Source organism: Salmo salar, chromosome 28 (assembly GCF_965601325.2).
Source record: "Salmo salar chromosome 28, fSalSal1, whole genome shotgun sequence".
NCBI classification, from domain to species: domain Eukaryota; kingdom Metazoa; phylum Chordata; class Actinopteri; order Salmoniformes; family Salmonidae; genus Salmo; species Salmo salar.
Window position 1 is genome coordinate 16,277,187 of NC_138318.1, and position 26,358 is coordinate 16,303,544.

The window sequence follows — 26,358 nt, forward strand, 5'->3', positions numbered from 1 at the left end:
GACTTGAACATTGTGAAAATTCTGTGCAACCTCTGGCGCACACTGAGGCTGTACCCGCTTTAAGTTACAGTTATAATAGTGGCCGAGTAGGCAACTGTGGCTATTTGATCGTGATGTAGGCCTACCAGAGTGGCCTACCATGAAGGGAAATGCATCCCATAACATTTTAACATGGAAATAGCTGTTCTATCATTCACTTACAACCTACAGTAGCAGCCAATGTGTGGTGTTCAATGTTGGCCTACATTCCACTTTTGAAAAAAAACATGTAGGGAATGAAATGATCTTGTTTATCCACTTGTCCTTCAGACAAGGAGGTGACTGAAAATGTTGTGTTGTTTGATGCAAGAAACCACTTTACAAAATAACTTATTATTCCCATACCATTATTACAGAGAATAAGGACAATGATGCTACCCTCTGCCTATCGGCTACTTAGCTTATTCAAGCCTGTCTCAAAAAATAACACTTCCCCCCGAGTGGCATAGCGGTCTAAGGCACTGCATCTCAGGGCTTGAGGCGTCACTACAGACACCCTGGTTTCAATCCAGGCTGTATCACAACCGGCCGTGATTGAGAGTCCCATAGAGCGGCGCACAATTGGCCCAGTGTCGTCCGGGTTTGGCCGGTGTAGGCCGTCATAAGAATTAGTTCTTAACTGACTTGCCTAGTTAAATAAAGGTAAAAATATATATAATAATAATAATTAAGAAAGAAATTGTCTAGAAATGCACATGTTGTAGGAAGCAACCACTCCACCATTGCTGATGAGAAATTAGCGCTAACTAGGCTAATAACTCAGTAACTAGCAAAGAACATGAACAAATGTACACACGTGGCTACATGCAGCTCTTGCTTTGATCTCAAAACAAGCGCATCTACTCCCGACCACTCGTTCTGTAAACACAGTCCATGGCACAGATCCATATGGCAATGGTCTATTTGCATATAGGGATACTGCAGCTCTGATTTGTTATGGCGCACCGGTCTGTGTAGATTAGAGTATGGGCCTGAGTCGTGCCTGTCAATGCAATATAAACCTACTCCAATGCGCGCTGCCTACAATAAACTATTTTGCATAGTTTTGTTTCGGTATGTTTCGTTGAAAGGGGCTAATATTGCGTTGATTTGATCACAATTCACACAGAAGGAACCGTTGATAGTGTTAACCAAAGGGGAAAACTAGAAAGTTGACTGAAATTCAATCTCGTGCTTCTTTGTGCAGGCTGATATTTCTTCTGTGCAGTAGTCCCAGTTGAGCACGCAGTTTAGAGTGTTAATTGCTTGTGACTCAGTAAAATGATCTCCGTCTGCGACCACAATGCAGCGAGGAATTATGGAAGTGCCTGATGTTATTGTTTCTGTAGAGCTTTTACGGCTTGTACAAGCATGCACCCACCTTCACAACGCAACACTAGCAGCCTCCTGTTTTTGGATGTTTATTCATCTTATCCTTTGGGCTTGAAGTAAGAATGCTTCTTACACCTTAATTCCAGGGAGAGGAGAAACAGACTGAGAAGGGAAGAAGGGTATTGTGAATTACTAGTCGTTATTTTTATATATCAATCTGACAATGTAATTCAATGTATTTATTCTTTAAAGGAGAAACCTTGTGCATTAGTAAATACAGAGGAACTGAAATGTTTTTATACTCTGTAGTTCTGATGACTAAACTATGTGCTGACGCTGTAGCCATGACAAGGCTCTTATTTTATATTATTGCCAAATGTGGTTTGTTGCTTCTGCTGCTGCTTAAATATTCACTGCTGAGCAAGGAACTGTTGCACTTTATTATGGCTCATCTAATCGGAAAAGTGATGTAATAAATCTACAAAAACCATCGTCTATATTCTCCGTCAATGTCTGAGATTATTTCTATTGTACTCAATAAATGTGGCTCTTTTAATTGTTAATGTGTGATTGATTTCATATTATACTTAAAAGTATAAACAATTTCAAAGATTTAGCTGAGTTATGAACTGTAAGGAAATCAAATTTAAGTAAACTCATTAGGCCCCAATCTATGAATTTCACACGCCCTAATAGGCCCACCCAATGGGTAGCCAGGCCCGGCAAATCAAAATGGCTTTATTACAGACAGAAATACTCAACACCACCCTCCCCTGCAGGTGAAGAAGCTGGATGTGGATGTCCTGGGCTGGCGTGGTTACACATGGTCTGCGGTTGAGGCAGGTTGGACTACTGCTAAATTCTCTAAAACAACGAAGGCGGTTTATGGTAGAGAAATGAACATTCAATTATCTGGCAACACCTCTGGTGGGCATTCCAGTGGTCAGTGTGCCAATTGCACGCTCCCTCAAAACATCTATGGCATTGCATTGGGACAACTGCACATTTTAGTGGCCTATTATTGTCCTCAGCACAAGGTGTTATGATCATGCTGTTTAATCAGCTTCTTGATATGCCACACCTATCAGGTGGATGGATTATCTTGACAAAGGGGGAATGCTTACAAGGATGTGTAAGAAATATTTTTGTGCATATGGACAATTTGTGATCTTATTTCAGCTCATGAAACATGGGATCAGCGCTTTATATGTTCAGTGTATGATTGGCTGTCATGGGCGAGATGTGTTAACCGTCCCACCAATGTCTGATGGGTTGAGGGATGGGATTCAACTAATTTCATCATGTGATGGAAATGTAGCTAGTGAAATAAAAGCCATTTCAACATACAGCTATTTTTCCAATGGTACAAACATACTTTATTGTACAATTAAATTGGCAAAAAAAAGACCAAAATAACTTAAGAAACTAATGAAAATGGAGCAACAGTTATTTGTTTGCTTCCTATCAGCAAGCACCAAAGTATTTTAACAGAAAAGTGGTCAAAGATTCCATTTGAACACTAAACACAGTCTTAATTCCAGTTTCTTTAGGCAGAAAGAAAAAGCAAAACAAAAGTTGTTCAGTTGCCATGGTTTGTACAGTGATTCAGTATGTATACAAGTGTACATTTCATCAAAATGGCATGATATACTCAAACAGCCCCAAAGAGGGCTGTGAATGACCGCAGTGTCAGTTTACATCACCATTACATCTTTAATACAAAAAAGTTTAATCTATTAATTCCTGTAGCTTCAAGTTTTATTTTCAAAAAAATAAAATTAAATAATATCTATATATAAAATACAAGCTTTCCTTGTTTTTTTATAAAATAAGTCTCAAGATATATTGCCACTTGTTTTTCCCCTCCCCCAAATCTCAACCTTTAGAGAAAAATAAGTGAACTTGTGAAATCTTGTGTAATTCTTTAATATGAGGCAAATAATCAATTCATTTTCTGACCACAGTAATAAGCCTTCTCACGTTTTGTGCATGTGTTCATGTGAATGTGTTCACAGCAATCAAGATGTTAAGTTGCAATATCCCCAGTTAAAAAAAAAATATATACAAAGGCTCATTGGTGCTCATGACCTACACCCCATACTGTACCTTTCAGAAATCAATACTTTTACATAGTTTGGGAGGAGACCAGGTTGCTAGGAAACCAAATCGAGAAAATCATCAGAAAAAGAAAAAAAAGAGTCTCTGCTCACCATAGGTCTGAAAGTCTGTACAGCGCAAATGTATGATTTTCATTTTATTAAACAGTATTTCATTCATGTCCAGTTTTTGTACAGTAATAACATTAAATTAAACCCAATGTTCAGGGCAAAAGAAGAGGGGCTTGTGACTAGGATGAGAGGAGGGGAAGAAGAGGGGCTTGTGACTAGGATGAGAGGGGAAGGGTAGCATCGTTGACTAAAGTTCCTAGGAAAGCCCTCCACACCTTCCCATATCCCCTTCATGTTTCAGTTCATGAGGGTATACACACTACATGGAGCCATCCTCCAAATCAGCTGGCAACATCAGTAGTAAGTTTCTCATCCATCGTCCTGTTTGTAAGTGTAGGGGTAAAGGGGAGTGTAGGACAGGGTTACCCAAACTCCGGTGCACATTTTGGTTTTTGCCCTAGCACATCAGTTGCTTCAAATAATCAAAGCTTGATGATGAGTTGGTTATTTGAATCAGCCGTTTAGTGCTAGAGCAAAAACCAAAACATGCACCGGGGAGGGGGGAAACCCTGGCGTAGAAGATCTGGGCGTCCAACGACCAGAGATGCTCACGGACAGTCCTAGAGGGAGATCAGCCACCCCCTGCTCACCTCCCCAGCAATGTTTTTGGGTTTCACTTAGATCCCTAACAAAATCTGAAAAAAAAAAAGATACTTGCCCTTCTTTCAACCCTCTCGGTTTTTGGACAATCTTTAACAAAAATATATTCTTCTATTTGAATTGTAGCAGTTGCAAAGTACATCTGCCCCCTACCCCCCAAAAAAAGATATGACTTTTGTTTGTAGATCCAGCAAAAATAATATTGATAATTATAATAAAAAACACTTCTCTGCAAAACAGATACAATCATGACTGGTTTTATGGAGGAAAACCGAACGATAGAAAGGTCCATTGTATTAACTCACCTCAATTGTCCACCACATTTAAAATCTTAAAAATATTTGTAAAAAAGGCAAAATTCTCAGTCCCCAAAAATATTACTTGTGTCATATACTAAGGAAGAAATCTCTACTGTCCAGAAACCCCTTACACATTTTGTACACAATTGGAAAAAATATATAGATATATATTAACAGCAATAACTTACCATTCGTTCAATTTATTCATTTATTGACTTGTAGATTTAACGTTGCATCTCCCATAGGAAGTTGAGTTCTTTTCATTTATACATCAGAAAAATATTAAATAAAATAACTTCAAAAACTGCCATCCCGCTTCCAGCCAGACCCATGAGGACAGTTCTTCAGAGCACTGAGACAGACGTAGTAGTAGAGGGCTACATAATGTCTAAACTGTTGTGGTTAATGTTTGTCCCCAGGTCCTGGTGGTTATTACCCAACATGTCTGACTGCCCTGGGCCATGCAAGCCTCCCATCCCACTTATCTGGGACATCATAGCACTCGGGTCCGAACCAAACGTACCCGGGTCCCCAGTGTTAGCCTGCTGCTGTTGTTGCTGTGACAATTGTTGTGGGTTTTGGGGGGCCACCATGCCAGGGTGGTGCTGGGAGAGATGACCCGGGTGCGGAGAGCCTGTCTGGGTCTGGGGGGAGATGCGGTGAGGGGAGGGCTGGGGCTGCATGCGTGGCGAGGGGCTGGAGTGGGGCGGCTGGGACTGTGGCCGAGGGGAGGGCTGAGGGGAACGCACCTGGTTACTGAGGGACTGACCGCCCAGAGCCTGGCCCTGGAGGTGGGGGGACTGGGCCATCTGCTGCTGGGGGCTCATAGGACTGCCGTGCTGGGCAGGCGAGCCCCCTCCTAGGTGCTGCTGCTGGAGTAGTCTCTGGTGGAGGGCCTGCTGGAGCATGGCATGGGAAGACTGGGGCTGACCACCTTGGCCTTGCTGGGGACCCTGCTGCCCCTGTTGGAGCTGCCCAGGCCCCCCACCCCCATCCTGCTGCTGTTGTTGTTGCTGTTGTTGCTGCTGCTGCTGCTGTTGCATCTGGAGCTGTAGCCTCTGTTGCAGGGCTGTGGCTACCTGCTGGGACATCGTTCCAGGGTAGCCCTGTCCTTGTTGGCCCTGCCCTGGACCCGGCTGGGGCCCCTGGGGGCCTCCCCCACCCTGCTGCAGCCCTCCCCCTCCACCAGACTGGGTTTGGCCAGGTTGACCAGGCTGGCCCTGATGCATGAAGCCCTGCTGGCCCTGACCCTGCTGGCCCTGACCCTGCTGCTGTTGGGGGGGCTGGGGCTGCTGGAACTGACCATTGTTACTCATCTGTTGTTGTTGCTGCTGCTGCTGCTGCTGTTGTTGGAGCTGCCTTCTCATCAGAATCTCTCTGAACTGGGGAGTCATGTTGGACATGGGGGTGCCTTGGCCTGGCATACCGCCTTGTTGTTGTAGTGCTGCCATTTGCTGCTGTTGCTGCAGACTCCCAGGCAGGAGGGGGCGCTGCTGCTGCTGTTGCTGCTGCTGCTGCTGTTGTTGTTGTAACTGCTGTAGCTGAGCCATAGTGGACATATTTACTCCTCCACCTGCCTGGCCCATGTTCATCCCTGGCTGGGATACTCCGGGGTTTACGTTCACCTGCTGACCATCCATGACCACCTGGTTACCCCCAGGGCCCATTCCTGCCCCACTAGGGGCCCCCTGGAACCGCACGCCTCCGGGCCCCCCTCCTCCTGGGGCCCCCGGCACCCCTGGACCTCCCTGGTATCGGGCAGCTCGCTGCTTGATGAAGGCAGCCATGAGGAGGGGGTTGGAGCGGAGGATGTTGAGGACCTGTTGATGCTGGCCGGGGGAGCTGGGGGAACGGAGGGTACGCAGGAGGTCCTGTAGAGCTGCCTGGGGGAGGTTCCCTGTTCCCACCATCGCCGCTGCCGCCCCGGCCACGCCCCCTGGACCTCCCATCAGCCCCATTAACCCCCCTTGCCCTGCCTGCTGTTGCTGCTGACCTTGCTGCTGTTGTTGCTGGACGAGCTGCCGCTGCTGCTGTTGCTGGGCGAGCTGTTGTTGTTGCTGCGGTGTCAGGTGACCCATCTGTCCCATCATGCCTTGCCTCTGCTGGGGTGCCATCCCACCCGAGCCACCCCACTGCTGTTGGTTGGGATTCTGGAGTTGGGCCTGCTGCTGGAGCTGAACCTGGGGAGAGAGCTGCGACTGGGGGCCGCCTTGCTGCTGCATGCCTCCTTGCTGCTGCATGCCTCCTTGCTGCTGCATGCCTCCTTGCTGCTGCATGCCTCCTTGCTGCTGCATGCCTCCTTGCTGCTGCATGCCTCCTTGCTGCTGCATGCCTCCTTGCTGCTGCATGCCTCCTTGCTGCTGCATGCCTCCTTGCTGCTGCATGCCTCCTTGCTGCTGCATGCCTCCTTGCCCCACCACCATCCCCTGCTGCTCCATATGAGTCCTCCCTGCCACACCCTGGCCCTGGGGAGCCATCCCCTGGGGCCCTGCCATGCCTGCTCCTGGGTGGGCCATGCCTTGCATCTGGGCCTGGGGGTTCTGGTGGTGCGGGTGAGGGGGCATCATGCCTCCACCTTGGGCTGCCTGCTGCCTTTGGAGGATCTGGGCTTGAGCCTGGGCCATCTGACGCTGTGTCTCTGCCACACGCTGAATCTTCAACGCTATCTCCACTGCTGCCTGAGGAGGCCCCTGTTGCTGCTGCTGCCCCTGGGGCATGGAGCCCTGGCCGGGGTTTGCCTGCTGCTGTGGAGGGGTGGCTGGGCCCAGACCGGGTTTACCCAGGGACTGGTGGAGGGGCGAGGCACCTGGAGGTCTGGGGGTGTAAGGGGGAAGACCTCCTGGGTGCTTCATCTGCTGGACATTTGGAGACTGGCCCTGCTGCTGCTGCTGCTGCTGTTGGAGCTGTTGTTGGACCATCTGTTGCTGCTGAGGAGAGTTCATCATTACCCCTCCACTATGCTGCTGCTGCATCTGCTGCTGGAACTGGTGGTGCATGTGGTGCTGCTGGGGAATGCCGCCCTGCTGCTGTAACTGCTGCTGTTGCCCTGGAGGGCCCTGACCCATCCCCTGCTGGGGTCCGAGGGGCATGTTCCCCTGGGTGGGGGTCTGAGGTGTGGGGGGCTGCGTGCCCACGGACATGGGGGTACTGGGCCCTGTGGTGCCGTTGTTTCCTGGGGACGGTAGCCCACCGTTGCCCCCCGGTCCCGGAGGTGGCTGACCCACCCTCTGCATGCTGGCCATCCTCCTCCGCAGCATCTGGGCCTGCTGGAGACGGTGCTGGAGCTGCTGCTGCCTCAGCTTGTGCTTGATGTTCAGACAGAACGGTACGGGACACTTGTTCTCCTGGCAGTGCTTGGCGTGGTAGCAGCACAGGGCGATGAGCTGCTTGCAGATGGGGCAGCCGCCGTTGGTCTTGCGCTTGCAACCTTTTGTATGCTGCACCACACGCTTCATCTTCTGGCAGGACGGCAGGCTGCAGTTGGCGTTGCGACACTGGCAGGCGTGGACCAGAGACTGGATGCAGCGCTGGATGCTGAGGCGGCGCGAGTCTCCAGGGTTGGCGATGGACGAAGCGGCCGAGTTGTTGCTCTCGTCATCCAGGCCCAGACCCAGCTTCTCCATCTTGTGAATGTGCCCCTTAGAGTTGTAGCAGGTGATGCACAGGTCATAGTCCTGGGACAGAGAGAGGAGAAAGTAGCATATAGGTGTTGGTTACACCACACTTTACTCATCATCCCCTTATTAGAATTACCCTAAAACAAATCTTAGTTTGACTTTTCAGCCAGTTCCTCTTCTATACCCTTCCTAGCCCACTCTATACCCCTCCAACCCCCTTCCCCAGAGCTGGGTGATTTGCTCAATAACAAAAATGTTTTATAAACAGGTACAGTATCAAAAGTGTAAACGTCTTTCCTACCCAACGCAGTCTCTTCTGTGAGCTGCTCCACACTACAACCAGTTGTGAGCTTTGCGCTCTTGCTGCCTGACAGTTGATATTTCGCTCAAACTAAGCTGTGTATGGCGCGTGTAATAATGTATCTACATAACCAACTGACAGCTTTGGGAATTCATATTTTTCCCCCCATCAATTACATAGCCTAGATTGAAAACAGCATTATTACAACATTGTTTTCACGGGCCGAGTGAATGGTTTTCACTGACGTGGTTGAATGAATGGCCCAGAGGGATAACAAAACCTCCCAGGGCCAGCGGGCAGGCAGCGGGCATCCCTGTATGTCCAACCCTGCAATGAGTAGATGGGAGAGGCAGGACTTGCAGTGTGTCGAGTGTCTCAAATAGTCCTATTTTAGCGTTCGGCAACGCAGATTCTCGTTGACGCGAGCGAGCAGTTTGAATGCAATAATTGAATAACATGTACTCGTTATTATGCAACTCTCGTGCACACAATGAGGCCAGTTTGCTTTCCCTGTAAGCTACATACTACACCACCTGAGGAAGTGGGAACTCAAAATACATTAGCGAGATTACTTTCATGTCCTACAAAAAAAAAACGGTCCATCTGTAGGCCTAGGCAACTTGATGTATTCAATGTGAATGGCATGCTACGCTCCACAGCTGCATCGTCTCAAAACCATATTCGCCTCGCGCCACGCTGCTACGTAAAGTGGTGCCATTTGCTCAATATTGAGAAATAAATGTTACTCACAGAAAGCTTACTCTCCTCTCTTTAACAATTAAACAGTAGTTGCTTTAAAACTGTTTTTCCCGTGTAGCCTAATCATTGAAAATTACAGACTTAACAAAATTGTGAGAAGAGAGGAAGGCAATGTTGGTGTTTCATTTTCTGTTTATCGTCCGTCCCAGCTCTACCCTTCCTCTCTTCTCTTCCTCTCCCGCCGCCCCTCTAACCTGAACCCTAACCTCTAACCTGAACCCTAACCTCTAACCTGAACCCTAACCTCTAACCTGAACCCTCACCTCGCAGACAGTGCAGTGGTAGCGTGTCTCCACATGGCCCTTGCACTCGTTGCAGGTGTAGACGAAGCGGTCCTGGCTCTGGTTGTGGAGCTCCACCAGCATGCACATGGAGCTCCACTTGGACCTGCGCAGCGAGCTGAACTCTAGGTGTTTGTCGCGGGCCAGGGTGAGAAAGGCGTCGCGCCCGTCCATCAGGTCACAGGCCATCAGGCCGTCGGGGTCCGTGATGGGGCCCAGCGTGTTGGACATCGGCGCCGCTATCAGACGGATCACAAAGAATACCTGGCGAGGAGAGAGCAGAACGGAGTTAATGGAGAAGACATTTTGACCTGTTTGTTTTATTTTATGTGTTGTGTATATGTTGTCTGTCAAGAGTAATTTTAACTTGATTGTACAATAGAAGGCACTATATGTTGGGGTCATGGGTCACACGTACAGTTGAAGTCGGAAGTTTACAAACACCTTAGCCAAATACATTTAAACTCAGTTTTTCCACAATTCCTGACATTTAATCCTAGTAAAAATTCCCTGTCTTTGGTCAGTTTGGATCACCACTTTATTTTAAGAATGTGAAATGTCAGAATAATAGTAGAGAGAAAGATTTATTTCAGCATCACATTCCCAGTGGGTCACAAGTTTACAACCTTCTACAAGCTTCGCACAATAAGTTGGGTGAATTTTGCCCCATTCCTCCTGACAGAGCTGGTGTAACCGAGTCAGGTTTGTAGGCCTCCTTGCTCGCACACGCCTTTTCAGTTCTGCCCACAAATTTTCTATAGGATTGAGGTCAGGGCTTTGTGATGGCCACTCCAAAACCTTGACTTTGTTGTCCTTAAGCAATTTTGCCACAACTTTGGAAGTATGCTTGGGGTCATTGTCCATTTGGAAGACCCATTTGCGACCAAGCTTTAACTTCCTGACTGTTGTCTGGAGATGTTGCTTCAATATATCCACATCATTTTCCTGCCTTGTGAAGTGCACCAGTCCCTCCTGCAGCAAAGCACCCCCACAACATGATGCTGCCAACCTGTGCATCACGGTTGGGATGGTCTTCTTCGGCTTGCAAGCCTCCCCCTTTTCCCTCCAAACATAACGATGGTCATCATGGCCAAACAGTTCCATTTTTGTTTCATCAGACCAGAGGACATTTCTCCAAAAAGTATAATCTTTGTTGCAAAGCGTAGTCTGGCCTTTCTATGGCGGTTTTGTAGCAGTGGCTTCTTCCTTGCTGAACGGTCTTTCAGGTTATGTCAAAATAGGACTTGTTTTACTGTGGATATAGATACTTTTGTACCTGTTTCCTCCAGCATCTTCACAAGGTCCTTTGCTGTTGTTCTGGGATTGATTTGCACCTTTCGCTCCAAAGTACATTCATCTCTTGGAGACAGAACGCGTCTCCTCCCTGAGCGGTATGATGGCTGCGTGGTCCCATGGTGTTTATACTTGCGTACTATTGTTTGTACAGATGAACGTGCTACCTTCAGGTGTTTCGAAATTGCTCCCAAGGATGAACCAAACTTGTGGAGGTCTACAATTTTTTTCCCCTGAGGTCTTGGCTGATTTTTGATTTTCCCATGATGTCAAGCAAAGAGGCACTGAGTTTGAAGGTAGGCCTTGAAATACATCCACAGGTACACCTCCAATTGACTCAAATGATGTCAATTAGCCAATCAGAAGCTTCTACAGCCATTACATTTTTCTAGAATTTTCCAAGCTGTTTAAAGGTACAGTCAACTTAGTGTATGTAAACCTCTGACCCACTGGAATATAAGTGAAATAATCTGTCTGTAAACAATTGTTGGAAAAATTACTTGTGTCATGCACAAAGTTGATGTCCAAACCGACTTGCCAAAACTATAGTTTGTGAACAAGAAATGTGGTTGAAAAACAAGTTTTAATGACTCCAACCTAAGTGTATGTAAACTTCCGACTTCAACTGTATATAGATAGCACATGAAAGGTTAGCACAGGTGAGAGAGGGCATACAGGTCTTACCATATCACAGAACATACTCATAGATTTTACCTCTACACCTTTTCTATGCAAATATTTGTATTGGAACTAAACCATTTATCTTTTGTATGCTCAATAAATGGGAACTTCACCCGAAAAGAGTTAACGTTTGGAAAACAATTTCGTCTCTCTCCTGTGCCGTTAGCTTTTTATAGGATATCGCCACTACAACCGTCTTAGTGGAAAGTGTTTTTTTAGGTTGTGAAAGTGACTCGTTCAGATCTTAAACCTGATTCTCACCAATTTACTCCAAGCGAGGCTGATTTACAACATAATGTTTGCAACTTATGTTCAGAAATACAATAAGAACACGCAACAGTCACTCCCTCCTACCTCTTTGTGCTTCTCCATGCTGGCGTACAGTTTCTGAGAGAGGTCATTGGACACGTTGGGCAAGCCTGGCTTCTTCTTATTTGCTCGGCTCATACTGCTCTTATTCTTCGAAGTCTTCTTGTTGTTCTTCTTTTTGGCGTTTTTGCTGTCGCCCTTTGTGGCCTGGAGAAGACAGTGAATTATACACACACTACAGTAGTAACCATTTTTATTTAGAACAAATGTAGAAATGCAATTCATACAAAAATCTGTTAAACATTTTGTATTCAGTAAAACATAAAAAAACAATCAAATTATCACACTGATTGAAAGAGATCACATGAAATCACATCAAAACAAACCCAAAGATCCATATGAACACACTGCAATGTACCTTGTAGTAAATGTCCATCCCACTTACATCTATGCTCTCGTTGGAAGTGCTGTTTTCCTCTCTCTTCCTCTCCTCCTCCTCCTGCTCCAGCTCCTTGATGCTCTCCTCCAGCACGTTGGGCCAGAAGTCCCCCTCAAAGTACGGCAGCTCCTTGGCACTTGTCAGACGGTCCTCCGTGGCCTGCTTGAATATGTCCTGAGCGAGGGACAGAAAGATATTAAACCCAGATTTAAGAAACACTCCACTCGTCCTGCTTTATGTAACAAATGAGTAACACCACTTCAAGTTGTCACAACATGAACAGTGATAAAATGGTGCTTCTCAGAGGCCAATCCTTGACTGTCCTTGTGCGCTCAACTCCACTTGCCGATGAAGCAAGACAATTTAATAAAATTCTAACTTTGTCCCCGCAAGGACCCCTCAAGCTTCTTTACCTTGAAGTCATGAACGATGCGCTCCGCCACAGCCTTGTCCAGCATCTTCCTATACCACTCCTGAAGCCTCTTGGGCTTGGGGATCTTCTGGTCCATAGGGTGACAGTGGAAGATGTAGTCGTCCCCTTCACTCGGTGGGCACGCCCAGATGTGACCCGTCGTGTACCCCAGCTTCTTGACATACTCCAGGTAGCCAATGAGAATCTCATGGTAGACGCCCGTCCTCAGAGAACGAGGCTGGAAGAAGTGAACACTGTCCAGGTACGAGATGTACACGCGTCTGGGGGAGAGAGAGAGGAAGATGGAGAGAGGGCGGGAGAGAGCAAGGATGAGGTCCAGTCCTTTGGGCATTAACATAAAACTGCTCCCCACGGAGTTGAGAAAATGTACCCTTCAAATAACTATCACCTCTGATTGGGAGGAGGGCAGTCCGAGCCATACTCCTGTACATGCATGCCGAAGAAGCAGACGTCAGCTCCATCGATGTCCTCAAACGCAAACAGGGCTTTTGTTCTGTATGGGAATGACTCACACATCTCCCCAGTGTCCACAAACCTGGAGAGAGACACGAGACGTCTGATGCTAGAATGAACGCATGCATGCATACTAACAGGGTTGGTAGGTTACTTTCTAAATGTAATCCGTTAGTTTCTAGTTACAGTACCTATGATCATTTTGCATTAACGTAACTTTTGGGTTACCCAAACTCAGTAATGTAATTGATTACTTTCACTTACTTTTCAATTACTTTCCCCTTAAGAGGCATTAGAAGACAAAAAGGATCCATCAAACGCATTTGGTGTGTCATCATAGTGGTCTCTGACTTGTGGTCAGACTCACTCAGGTGAAACAAACTTAAGTCCAATGCAACTGTTATCTCAGTATTAAATCATTTCTAGGTAACAATTAAGTACCAAAATGTACTTCTTAGAAAGAACAATTACTAAAGCAAGAATTTAACTAGGTCTGTCGGAGTGGTACGAGTTGGGAGGGGAAAACTGAAAACTAGCTATTGGCAGAGAGGTTTGGAACTCTTTCTTATTGGTCTATTAACCAATTTACCACCTGGTGATGTCACCAGGCAGACCACAACTCCATCCCATCACAAAAGGCTGACACATTTCAGGCTCTTTTCAAATCAGCTTACACAAAAAGGCAATTCATATTTGTACAATTTGACCGTATTATTCAAATCTCAGTGTGGAAATATAAAAAACACAAGAAAATCACATTTGACTGCACTGGGCGTTTAAATTTGCACCTTTTTTTCCAACGCTAAATTGAATGTCATTGTTTTCTCAAAGGTGACAATGTATTTTCTATCACAAACATCCTTTCTGAATTTAAAAGTAATCCAAGAAGTAGTCATCTAGTTTTTCCAAAAGTATCCAAAAGTGACTACAATATTTTTGATTGATAACGCAACTAATTACAGTTAGTTTTGGTAATCAGATTACATGTCATCAGTTACTCCCCAACCCTGCATACCAATATATTTATATATTCACCATCTGTCATCATTCAGAGTTACTGCTTCTCCATCTACCATGCTCTGGTCTCAAACTCTTTCTACCTTGCAATTCTGAAACTAAAAACAAAAAACTCAAATTCTGTGATTAAAAAAAAGTGATCCAATCCTCTCAGATTTACAGTGCCTAGGGGTAGCTGCTAGGGGTTGATTTGGGATTCAACAAATTACTACATTAACCCCACTCGTTCTGCCTCTTATCCCCTTCTCCTGTTCTACTTCTTCAGGGAAACACGCTTACTATTCCCCCCAGTGGTGCATGTCCCTTACCTGGACTTCATGCCTGGTTTGACCTCTACCACCTTGTCAGAGACGTGGACCACTCGGATGGTGACGTCACCCGACTCAGGGTGGCTCTGACGCTTCAGGTAGTCATTCACTCTAGTTTCCAAATAACAGCCCAGCTTAGTGTGGGGCAACCCTGGAGAGAGGGAGATAAGCTTAATTACAAATAAGCTAGGTAAAGTAGGGAGGAACTACCTGAAATGGAGATGGGTAAGTAATATTTAGGGTTAAAAAGGGTTAAAAAAAAAAAAATGACATTGGTACTTACTTTTGGCAGCATACTTATTCTCTCTCCTTGTCTTATTCAACTTCTTTAAGCAGCCATCACAATTAAAACTGGTGGGTGAAAGAGTTCATTAGCGTCAGTAGAGATGCCAGAACCTTATAATAGGACTAACTGCTTCCTCTCTTCTGGTTACAGGGAACAAGGCATGTAGACAGACTTACCCTAACGGCCAGATAGTGTCGTTGTGCAGAACACAGATCTGGTGCATCTTACGTCCGCAGTCCATACATTCCACAAGTCTGCAGAGAGGAACAAGAGAGAAATAAATCAGACTGCTTACATCACCACAACTACATTGCAATCACATCTTAAATGTAATTACTCAACAAGATATATACTTCCAATGGTGGACTTACAATTCAGGGTCCAGTGTGTCATTCTTCTTCTTCTCAAACTGATCTTTACCGATGGAACTGAAATTAGAAAGAAGAAATGTAACACACATACCGCAACAATAGCAACCAGGCCACCACCAGTTAAAAAGCCTCATGAAAAAAATAAATACATTGAAAGGGTAAGGTGGATGAACCACAGTCTAACCAACCAATAAATACAGCTTCATAAACTCCAAATGACAATCAAGGTGAAAGCATTGGATTCTCTGGCAGGGCTCTCGTCCAACACTTCATATAAAGTATAAGACTCATTAAATATTTGGCCTGATTTTCAAATATGCAGTGTTTCCATCCCAATTTTGATTTACTGAAGAGGTGGTGCAGAACAGATGTAGGCCAATAGAGGAAAACCACAGTCTACGAGAGGTGAGACAAACAATAACGGCGACAGTAGAGATGTACAATAAAACCAAATCAACTACTGTAGGAGAGAGAATACCACAGAAATGGAAGGAAGACATTCACAATAACAGCAAATGGAGGTACTTTAAAGCTGATATGAGGGAGAAGCTTGGCATATGAGTCAAATAAAGGCCTAAAGATAAAAGTATAAAATAAAGTTTACGTTAAACCAAAAGAAAAGTTGAGGGAAGGCTAGTGGATGGTAACGTTCTACTCACGTCGGAGGCTGGGAGGGGTCGTCTCCCAGGGACACGTTGTCCCCCTGGATTTCGTTGAAGCACTTCTCACAGAAGTGGTACCTGCCAGCAAGAAGCCCAAATTTTGGTGAACTACACCGTTCCCCAACAGCACAGCCAATCACAGAGAAGGCACGGAGGCAGCCACCAATCAAGGCATGACAGGGTGGGAACAAGCACGCAGGCACACAGGAGACAGGAGGGGCGCAGAGCAGGCAGGGCAGGTGTCGTCGTCAGAACAGCCAATCATGATTCAGGATGGAAGGGAAAGGGGGGAGGGATAGGTGGGGTTTGGAGGCGCATGATTGGACCAGACAAAAGCAAGCCAATGCAGATGTCACAAGCATTGACGACACAGGGAGAGGGCAGAAAGGGTTGGATGGAGGAATGATTTCAATGGTGAGGAGAGAAGGAGAGGACAAGACAACATCCAGGACAACAGAGCAGAAGGCCAAGGCAAAGCACAGATTAGCGTTTTGGGCAGGAGAAGATGAGCAAAACCACCACAGCTACATATACAGCAGTGACAGAATCAACTGGAGGGGAAGGGAGGGGAAGCCTGGGACAATGGAGATACTGAACAGATGAACAGCGACACAGACAATTGTTCTATCATAGAGCTCATTTTAAAGTGGGTCCTTTCTTATTTTGTCAGGTATCAGTGCTGTCACAAATAATATTTGTACATATTCGTACCTGATCACAGCCTACAGCTTTTGTTAGAAATTGAAGTAATGTCCAGAAAGGCAGTAAGAAAGGACCAACTTAAAATGTAATTGCGTTAAGCACATGGATATTAAAATGGGGAAAAACGTGGCAAACCATTTATTCCCAGAGAAACACAAAATTCAACATACAGTCATTATGATATTGATCACCATGTGTGTGGGTGTGTGTGTGTGTGTGTGTGAGACACACTCGCCTCCCTCTCTACCTGTTCTGGTAGCTGAAGTAGGCGGCGTCCCGGGGTATAGTGCACAGCTGCTTCCCATAGCAGCACAACGTCTGGGGAGAAAACTCCAACTGAAGGAGGCAAAAAAATGCAGGAAAGAGAGAAAGTTAGATAATAAATGAACACTTCTTTTATCCCTAAATTAACTTTAAAAAAAGAGATTAGTAGCAATAATGTTACTTGTATAGCGCTTTTCAATACAGGTAAAGTGATTCACATAAAATAACAAAAGTACTAACAAAGAAACAAAGACAGGGGGAAGGAGAATGAACAAAGATTACTCATTAAAAATCATACAATAAAGCATCTTTATGTTCATTAGTGCCAGGAGTTGTACCGGACCATCCAACCGGGGAAAACTCTGGGCCCAATTCATGATTATGACACACCAATAGACCCAAAAGAACAGAGACGACCGCTAGATCAGTATCTAGAGCTTCTTTACCACCCAAAAACAATCAGTTTTCATGGAGGCAATTTGGTTAGGCCAAAGGAATGTGCCAACCCTGGGTCACATGGCCCTTCAGGCTCATAGTCACAGTACATGACAACAGCTGTCCGACCTTATGGTCCATCTGAGGGCTTAGCCCTGACATCCACACCACTTCTCTCATTTTCAGAAAAAGGAGTCACTCCGGTCATCCCTGTGGACCGCTTAGCACATTCATGAGCAAAGTCATAAATAGTTGCATGTTTATGTTCAATATTAAGTGTTGAAATCTAATATGGCGATGTTATGCCAACGCTGAAATTAACCACCCCTCGTTTCCATGCACAGAATTGGATGTGAAACTAGCAATGCAATAACCACATCTAGCCTGAAACTATACGTCACACACACAGCTGAATACCAACCAGACACACACACACACACATCTCACCTTCCTGCCACAGCAGTAGCCCAGGCTGACCATGACGGGGTCTATCTCAGCCTCGAACACCTCAGCCAGCTTGGAGCAGTACTTGTAGACGCGGGACGTCTTGCGGTTGTACAGCCAGGCGTTGTTCAACATGACCCAGATGTCGTCCACGTACTGCCAGGGTTCCTGGTACTGACCAGTGTCCAGCTTACGCTTTATAGTGGACAGGTCCATGGGGGTCTTCACTATGTCAAAGTAGTCCTGGAGAGGGGTATGGTCAAGGCAAGTTTCCTTTATTATCTGACAAGTGGGAAATATGCTTGTGTAAAAAGTACATATCTTTTTAATAGAACATTAAAACCAGACTAAAACAGTGTGAATATACAGTACATACAGGTATGCCCAGTAGATGAGGGTCCACAGGCTGTCTGAAGGGCAAAGACTCTGGGTCCTGGCGATACAGAGACTCCAGGGTAGGCATCAGGGCCTGGCGCAGCTCCTCTGGCTTGAAGACTGAAATAGGTGGGAGGAGAAGGGGTAGAGAGGTCAGGGTTGAAGTTGGATTCAGAAACCGACTATAACTCTACAAGAACATAACAACAGAGATTGTGTATAGAGACGTGCAACTTGTACATAGTACATATGCCGTAACAGAATCATCAACAGAATAAAGCAGTCCTTACTCTTCTTCTTGTTCTGGGCACCAGACGAAATACCAGGGGAATCTGATCCCTTCTCCTCCTCTTTCGGCTCCTTCTTCACCTCTGGTTTCCGGTCTTCCATCTTCACCCTTTCCTCACTCTTAACCCCCGACGATGACGATGTTTCCATGGGAACACCTTTGCCCCCTTGGCCTCCACACTCCTCTTTCTTCACCCCCTCCATTTTGATGGGTTTGTTCTCCGTCTTGATGTTGGATAGCTTCCCCCCCTTGGAGCAGCCTTCCTCCCAGTCGTCCTCCTCGTCCTGCTGCTGCTTGACCTCCGCCTTGGGGTCCACGGAGGCCGAGGCATCCGACTGGGAGGCCTGCTGGGAGGCCGTGTCCACACTGCTGACTGACGCTGGGGTCAGAGCCTGACAGTCCTGGGACTGGAAGCCACCCTTCTGGGACATCTGTGAGGAGGGATCGAGAGAGCGAGAGCTAACAGTTAGAAAAAGATTGATACTACAAGAGAATGCAACAACAACCCCCATGGGAGTTACAGTGAAGGAGAGAGTCAGGCGAGAGGGTCACAGAGGAAATTCCAAAATTATTGTTTACTACATTGACCATTAACTGCTCCATTTTGCAGCTGTATGTATCATGGTGGAGTCAATGTTGTGATCACTTCTGTAAACCAATGTACTATTTATACTATGTGTTGAAAATGGACGATACAGCAGTATGTTTTCTTTCTAAATGATAAATCAAATCAATGAATCTCACCGGAGTGCGAGGCGTGCGAGGGAGCTGGCCTCCATGGGGGTTGGGGGTTGTGGAGGGGTGACCAGGGTGAGATGGGGTGGTGGCCCCTGCTCCCATCCCCTGCTGCACGGGCTTGTTGGAGCTTGGCCCCTGGCTGCCGGGCCCTAGCTGCTGCTGGGGGCCTGGAGGGGCCAGCTGGGGCGGGTTAGGGGTGTGGGGCTGGGGGGTCTGTGAGCCAGCTAGCCTGGGTGGCGTTTGGTGGGGTGTGGGGGTGATGCTGCGGGCGGGGGAGGGCGAGCTCTGGCGCATGGCCGAGAGGTGGGTTATTGAGTTGGGCTGCTGGGGGTTGTTGGACGAGGGGCCTCCACCCACACTCTGGGGACCCATGGGCCCCACCGAGGGGACACCGCTACCCCCTCCAACCGAACCGGGCCCGGCTAAAGGGCTGTTGGCGGGGAGAGGGGAAGGAATGGGCATTGGAGTCTGTAGGGAGAGAGAGGGAAACGGAGAGAACAGATGAGGCATTTAGCATTCATACATTATTCAGAGGTTAACATAAATCATGTTCAACAGGGGCATCCTCCAGTAAACCTCTACATGAGGACACACTAGTGTAGGCAGGAGGGTTTGACTTGTACATATACAGATGTGTGGGAACGTATTAGTGATTATGTTTAGTTGGTTTAGTTAATATGATTCAATTAAAAACTATGGTTGCAACTTCCAAAGAAATTTTGGAAACTTTCCATAAGTATTTTCATCATGTAAAATATACAAAATCATGAATTAAGAAGATTATAATATAAATAGAATGACAAAGCTGTAAAACATCCTAAATAGAACCCGTCAAATACAGTTGGTGTTAGAGATGAGGATTTCAGCATGAAATATCCTTTATATTTTTACACACATTTGACCCTGTCAATATGTGTTTGTTGTAAATGTTTTGAAACCAAATTGGTGGCAGTTGTGAAAAAAAGGTAATAGTTGGAAGAGTTGCAGACTTCATTGGAAAGCATGTCATTGTTGATAACATCCTTTCATTAATTAGGCTGTTCTCTTTAATCATATTGTCTTTCCACTAAATGTGTTGACAGAGATATAAAGAATAAAGGTCGCATGCAGACATTTCTCTCATCAAATAATTTCTGGGTAACAATTAAGTAACTTAATGTGATTTTTAATTGAAAACAATATTCAAAGAAATCAAAATAGCTTAGCAAAGAGCAATTTCTCAAGCAAGAATTTAGCTAGGACTGTCTGGGAGAGGTAAACTGAAAACTAGCTGTTCTAGAGCTCTTACACTAAAAGGGCATTATAATTTTCACAATGTCACAGTATTATTCGAAACAGTGTGGAAATAAAAAATTTCAACCGTTAAATCCCGTTGGACTGGGCAATTACAAAAATGACTGAAAACTCCAGCAACTTTAGTAAACTATGGGTAGTTTATAACCCTAATTAAAACAAACAGCATTGAAGCCCTAAAATGGGTGGTCAAGCACCAATACTTTTTGCGTACCCAATCTGTCCATCGACGTAGACCATATACTTCCACCTCTCTCACCTGTGCCATGCCTCCCTGGTTGCCTTGCTGGTTCATACCAGGCTGTGCCATGCCGGGCTGCCCCGTGCCGAGGCCTGGTCCTGGGCCGGAGCCTGGGAACTGTCCCTGGGGAAGGTACTGGTTCTGCCCCACGTTGGGCTGCCCCATCCTGGGGTTCCCCATGCCCATCTACAGGAGACAACAGGCATTGGTTTAGAATAGAGCTTATATTAGTCCTTTGACACTTTGGATACTAGGGACTACTCTGCATGTGACATCAATGTATACATTAGTGCTATGACATGATATGCTTCCTCTTGCAATGGAATAGGATCTATTGAAGACTCAAACTTTTATATTTGGGTATAATGGTTTAAAGCCTTGATGAGCACACTGACCTGGCTGATGGGTGTGAGGGGGAGAGGAGGGGTGGCCCTCTGGCCCATAGACTGCATCCCCATCTGGTTGAACTGGTTCATACCTGAAGAAAACAGCCATGAGGATCATAGCATACAGAGAACACCGCTAGTGTAGCAATTAGGGATATGCATATTTCCCTTTGAGGATACATGGGATCTGGTACGTTTTAGTTTGAAACGAGTCGGTGCGATTTGGTTTGATTAGAGAACGAATCGATGCACTCACATGTTGCATAAACACATACATTTTTCATTCCAAATTAAAATCTGCTGGTGATTGAGCTCATGAGCTGGTCCTCAAAGCTGGATTGGTCTACGCTGACTTCTATGTGAATCAGGGTTCCCCAACTGGCGGCCCGATGGTTTCATTTGGGCTCCCAAGTTGAGCAATTAGTTTTTGTTTTTATTGTTGGACATAAGATTGTAAAAACAACAGGAAATCAGCTCCAAGTGATTTTAACTTTGGAAATCTGTTCCCCAGCATTCCCACACATGGAGACGTGATCGTATACAAACGTAAGCAAGGTTTGAAAATGATTATGTTTTTGTCAAATAATATCTGTTTGGGCTTCTTGCAGTCCACAAATGATTTGTAATTATGTTCCAGCCCCCCGACCATCCTCTCAAGAAATTGGCCCGCGGCTGAATCCAGTCAGTCTAAATTATGTATGTCTATGGTGTATGTACTTTTGATTGGGGAAGCAGCAAACCTTCACTGTGGGGACAACGTCGGCGATGCATTTCCTGATGAAGCCGGTAATGGAGGTGATTAGCTCGTCGATGCCATCGGCGGAGTCCCAGAACATATTCCAGTCAGCGCTAGCAAAGCAGTCCTGCAGCATAGCCTCCACTTCGATGGAGCATTTCTCTACAGAGCGCGTCATGGGTACTTCCTGTTAAAGCTTCGGTTTGTAAACAGGAAGCAGGAGTATAGAATCATGAACTGATTTGCCCAAGAGGGGACGAGGGAGGGCCTTGTATGCTAGCTTGTGGGTTGAGTAATAGTGGTCTAGGACGTCATCACCCCTAGTGGCGAAGGAGACGTGTTGATAGAAGTTGGGCATCACGTGTCTAAAGCCTTGTTCACACTGCAGGGCCTAATGCTCAAAACTGTTTTGTTTTTCAAATCCGTTTTGGAATACTGACAGTCCAAAAGAGAAAGTTGCAAGTGACCAAATTGGATGTGTGTTCAGACAGCAGTCATTTGCTAACATGGCTACAATAGTTGTCATAGTAACGACGGGTGTTTGCGCAGTGGCCTAGGCCGATTTGTGGTGGTGCTCGTGCTTCCAATCACTCAGAAGTTATGCAGCAAGCCAAGGTGACAACACCTGCCATGGACATTTCCAAGTTGCTTAGTCATTTTTGGCTAGCCACATCAGTCAACTAGCTAGCCATTTAGCACATTCACTAAATTGTTTGGAAACAATTAACAAGCTAGTTCGCTACCACATGTTCTTGTTAAACTGTCAGAGTAGATAGCAAGCAACAAGAAATGCCAAATAAGTAAAAAAAAAACACTTGACGGCAAATAAATAATTTGACCCTTCAGACAAGTCACATGGCTACGAAACAGACTGGTATCGGACTTTAAACCACCTACCACTATCAGATTCCATGTGCTTTATGGCTGTTCAGAATGCAGAAAAAATATCAGATTCTAAAATTGGACATTTGAGTCACTTCAAAACGGTCAATGTGAACAAGACTTTAGTGACACGGAATAAAAATCACTGGCAACAAGAAAAGCAGCCTCCGCGTACATGTTGTTTTCTTTGCTCGTTTATAGCCAGCTTGTTGTTGCTGTTCTGAGGTGGAATATATGAGTCTTTCTATAACCTACAGTACTAATGAGCATTTATTGTAGTGGATAACTGTTTGGAGCGGTTTCCAAGTCAATAATAATACATGAATTTTCCCCCATGTGAATACAATAAGAAACTGGGAACATAGATACATTCAATATAATTCATGAGTTGAATCAAAACCTCTGTTTAAACCCTTTCTCATACTTGGAGTCTTCACAGATTTGGCATAAATCATGTGACAAAACACTTTCATATACTGCGGTTTGTACTATCATATACTAAGCATTTAACAATTGAATTACACTTCGACCTTGATCCTGTGAAATTCCTAGATATTTCTGTCACTTTTTGTATGGATACCTCTTAACATTTCGTATCTCCCTATGTTACGGTGTGAAAACAGTTTATTGGCACACGTATCCAAAACAATGTATGTGAATGCAAAATCCAATGCTTCAAGCAGAAAAGGGTACATTTTATGATTAATAAATAAAAAAATGTAAAAAAATCCCTACCATCTAGCTGTTTAGTTACGTGGGGACACTATCACGCAACATCAGGATTTTCTGGCTTCCAGTCGAAGCTCGCATCCGCTACAAGACCATGGTGCTTGCCTACGGAGCTGTGAGGGGAACGGCACCTCCGTACCTTCAGGCTCTGATCAGGCCCTACACCCAAACAAGGGCACTCCGTTCATCCACCTCTGGCCTGCTCGCCTCCCTACCTCTGAGGAAGCACAGTTCCCACTCAGCCCAGTCAAAACTGTTCGCTGCTCTGGCACCCCAATGGTGGAACAAGCTCCCTCACGACGCCAGGACAGCGGAGTCAATCACCACCTTCCGGAGACACCTGAAACCCCACCTCTTCAAGGAATACCTGGGATAGGATAAAGTAATCCTTCTAACCCCCCCCCTTAAAAGATTTAGATGCACTATTGTAAAGTGGTTGTTCCACTGGATATTATAGGTGAATGCACCAATTTGTAAGTCGCTCTGGATAAGAGCGTCTGCTAAATGACTAAAATGTAAATGTAAATGTATAAAGAGCTTGTGTGATACTGCATGCGATTTAACAGCCAAGGTGCGGCAATTAATGTTGATCTCGAGGATTGACAGAACATTGACGTCTATGTTGTTACGGCGGTCAAGATAATTAGCCTACTTGGTGGACGACAAATCAAAATTCCTGAAGTAAGATTAGTGTACATTTTGATCGTTTGTTTTCCAAGTTTATACAGAGCAATTGAGAATGTGAACTTGTTTTGTTTTTAACAGAAATTGAAAAAATGTTAAATTGCTTGTTTTTCCATATAAACCCAAAAAACATGATATTTCAATGTTCAAATGTGGGTGGTTAATTGCCTGGTCAAGCGCACAGCCAACACTTCCTGTCCTTTCAAAGTAGGAGGGCACCCTTCTAACTCCTTTCTATAGATCTATTAATTAATAACTGCCTTACCTTGCCATGATAAGGTACGTTTTCTGCATAAGATAGTGTGTATTGACTTATTAAGGAACTGTTGGTACTGTAAATGGTTAACTGACTGATATATATACTTTCCATCCACTGTTAATCTTATTAAATTTGGGGCGGCAGGTAGCCTAGTGGTTAGAGCGTTGGGCCAGTAACCGAAAGGTTGCTAGATCGAATCCCCGAGCTGACAAGGTAAAAATCTGTTGTTCTGCCCCTGACCAAGGCAGTTAAGCCACTAGGCCATCATTGTAAATCAGAATTTGTTCTTAAATGATAAGGTAAAAGGTCAAATATTTGTAACAAAATGCTATACAGCCAAAACCAGCATCTATTGCTAGAGTTAGTCAGTGGTTGCACATATAACTAGCAAGCAGACATGTATACATTTTTTTTTTGGTTTTTGAAATTTAAAACAAAAAGATCTATTTACAACAGGTCTCCAGCTACCCAGAACCGTCACATCAGTCTGATAGGGTGTAGTGGGCGTGTCCAGCTTACACCTGTGCAAATCTGTGTGTATAGCAATAGAATGAAACATCCAACGAATGCCTTAAGTGTGGAGCTGTAGGTCCACCACACTCCGAAGGGTTGTAGGGTCCAGAAACAACCCAGACGCTTGTGGCGATCTGAGAGAATTGGACAGGTGTAACCAATATCGCAAAAATTCCACCAAGCCTATCAGAGGGTAGCTCTCACCATGTTACCACCCATCAATCCTCTCAGATCTCAACAAGTGTCTATACTCTGGGTAGTAGGGACTAGGGGTTGCTTCTTGACAAGCCATGTGAATTATGGTAGCTCGGTCGGTCATAGGAATGGTATTGACAAATCGAGTACTTGAACGTTCGTCAAAACTCGATGTTTAACATCTTTTTCCAAATACTGTAAAACTATTTGTAAGAAATTGCCTAAAGTCTATATTAACTTGCTTAGACACTAGTGCTCCATTTTGGCATTTGAGGGACACACGAAAAAATATGAATGTATCAAGCATCACACTTCTGCTCCCCAAATTCCCTTTCCCCTGTCTCATGCAATTGAGTTACAACTGCTCCCGAAATAAATAAATGCCTATAAAAACATATATAACTGATGGGCTACACAAGCTATAGTCCTTGCCAAATGACAAGTTTTATCACAAATTCTAAATGGACTGGTTGACTGAAGCAGGGAAATGTGGGTGTTGCAACAAGGAGCTGTAGTTTTGGAATAGTTGCGCCATTATCCGTTTAGGCTACTTGGCAGTTATCACTACTTACCACAGCCAGTCAAAATTGTCTAGATCATATATATTCATACATGTATTGCTTTTTGGTCTTAAGGTTAACAGTGTGGTTAGGGTTAGGTTGAAAAATCTGATTTTAAGAAGCGAAATTGAAGAAACACGCAGGGTTTATGACTCTGTGGCTGTGGTAACTAACGTTAATGACAACTCTACTTTGCAAACTGCTAGTGGTATTTAGAATTGGTTAGCCCAGGCTATTACCCCCCTAAACATACAGGTTCCACTGAAAATATACAATAACATGTCGTCTTTATAAAACAAAGTATTTATCAGAATCATTAAGCCTAGGCCGACTCGCCAAACAGATGTCCGGCCATAATACATTCCCATGCAGTGTTCAATGCAGAATTGCTAATCCATATAGAAAGTTTATTATGCAGGTTCCTTAAATTAAGTCTGTATATCGAAAAGACAGATTTGGGTTTGTAACCCTGAAAAGTGTCTTTCAACCTGCCAAATTGAGCCACGTTTCAAATATCACTAAGAATAACTGTTCCAGATGATACAAATCACTTCGCACTATTCTGTTCTATTTATTATATCCTGGGGTTGTTGTTTTTTTTACTATTAAAAAAAAAGGTGTCTGGACTGTGATAAGGGTCAGGAAATAATTGTCTGCTAAATCAAACAAAACAAGGCTATGCCATTGCACAACCATAGGCTTCTACAAGCAAGCCCCACACTGCTGAGGTTACTACTTTTTTAAAGCTTGTGTTCCACGATATAATATAACCCAGCTAATAAGTTTCAATATATTTCACTGAATATATACTGGGGGCAGCAGGCAGCTGGATCGAATCCCCGAACTGACAAGGTAAAAATCTGCCGTTCTGCCCCTGAACCCACTGTTCCTAGGACATCATTGTAAATAAGAATTTGTTCTTAACTGACTTTCCTAGTTAAATTAA

The 26,358-nt window shown here is 45.0% G+C and overlaps 1 protein-coding gene across 4 annotated transcripts in view; it reads right to left on the reverse strand.

Annotated features, from left to right (window-relative positions):
* Nucleotides 1-2,700: 2,700 nt before the first annotated feature.
* The window catches only part of LOC106589530 (histone acetyltransferase p300), a 47,214-nt gene continuing 23,556 nt past the window's right edge, over nucleotides 2,701-26,358 (reverse strand). The window contains exons 12-29 of one of the 4 annotated variants that reach the window (XM_014179626.3): nucleotides 20,864-20,946; nucleotides 20,487-20,654; nucleotides 18,941-19,402; nucleotides 18,198-18,627; nucleotides 17,909-18,027; nucleotides 17,536-17,775; nucleotides 16,637-16,725; nucleotides 15,685-15,795; nucleotides 15,026-15,082; nucleotides 14,831-14,908; nucleotides 14,652-14,719; nucleotides 14,369-14,519; nucleotides 12,979-13,125; nucleotides 12,571-12,850; nucleotides 12,137-12,331; nucleotides 11,764-11,925; nucleotides 9,418-9,699; nucleotides 2,701-8,151 (exon numbers count right to left, since the gene is read on the reverse strand). In XM_014179626.3, the coding sequence (XP_014035101.3) occupies nucleotides 4,855-8,151; nucleotides 9,418-9,699; nucleotides 11,764-11,925; nucleotides 12,137-12,331; nucleotides 12,571-12,850; nucleotides 12,979-13,125; nucleotides 14,369-14,519; nucleotides 14,652-14,719; nucleotides 14,831-14,908; nucleotides 15,026-15,082; nucleotides 15,685-15,795; nucleotides 16,637-16,725; nucleotides 17,536-17,775; nucleotides 17,909-18,027; nucleotides 18,198-18,627; nucleotides 18,941-19,402; nucleotides 20,487-20,654; nucleotides 20,864-20,946 (6,419 nt within the window). In that variant the 3' untranslated portion in view covers nucleotides 2,701-4,854. The remainder of the gene's footprint in view (nucleotides 8,152-9,417; nucleotides 9,700-11,763; nucleotides 11,926-12,136; nucleotides 12,332-12,570; nucleotides 12,851-12,978; nucleotides 13,126-14,368; nucleotides 14,520-14,651; nucleotides 14,720-14,830; nucleotides 14,909-15,025; nucleotides 15,083-15,684; nucleotides 15,796-16,636; nucleotides 16,726-17,535; nucleotides 17,776-17,908; nucleotides 18,028-18,197; nucleotides 18,628-18,940; nucleotides 19,403-20,486; nucleotides 20,655-20,863; nucleotides 20,947-26,358) is intronic. The other 3 variants (XM_014179629.3, XM_014179628.3, XM_014179627.3) reach the window with 3 other exon arrangements.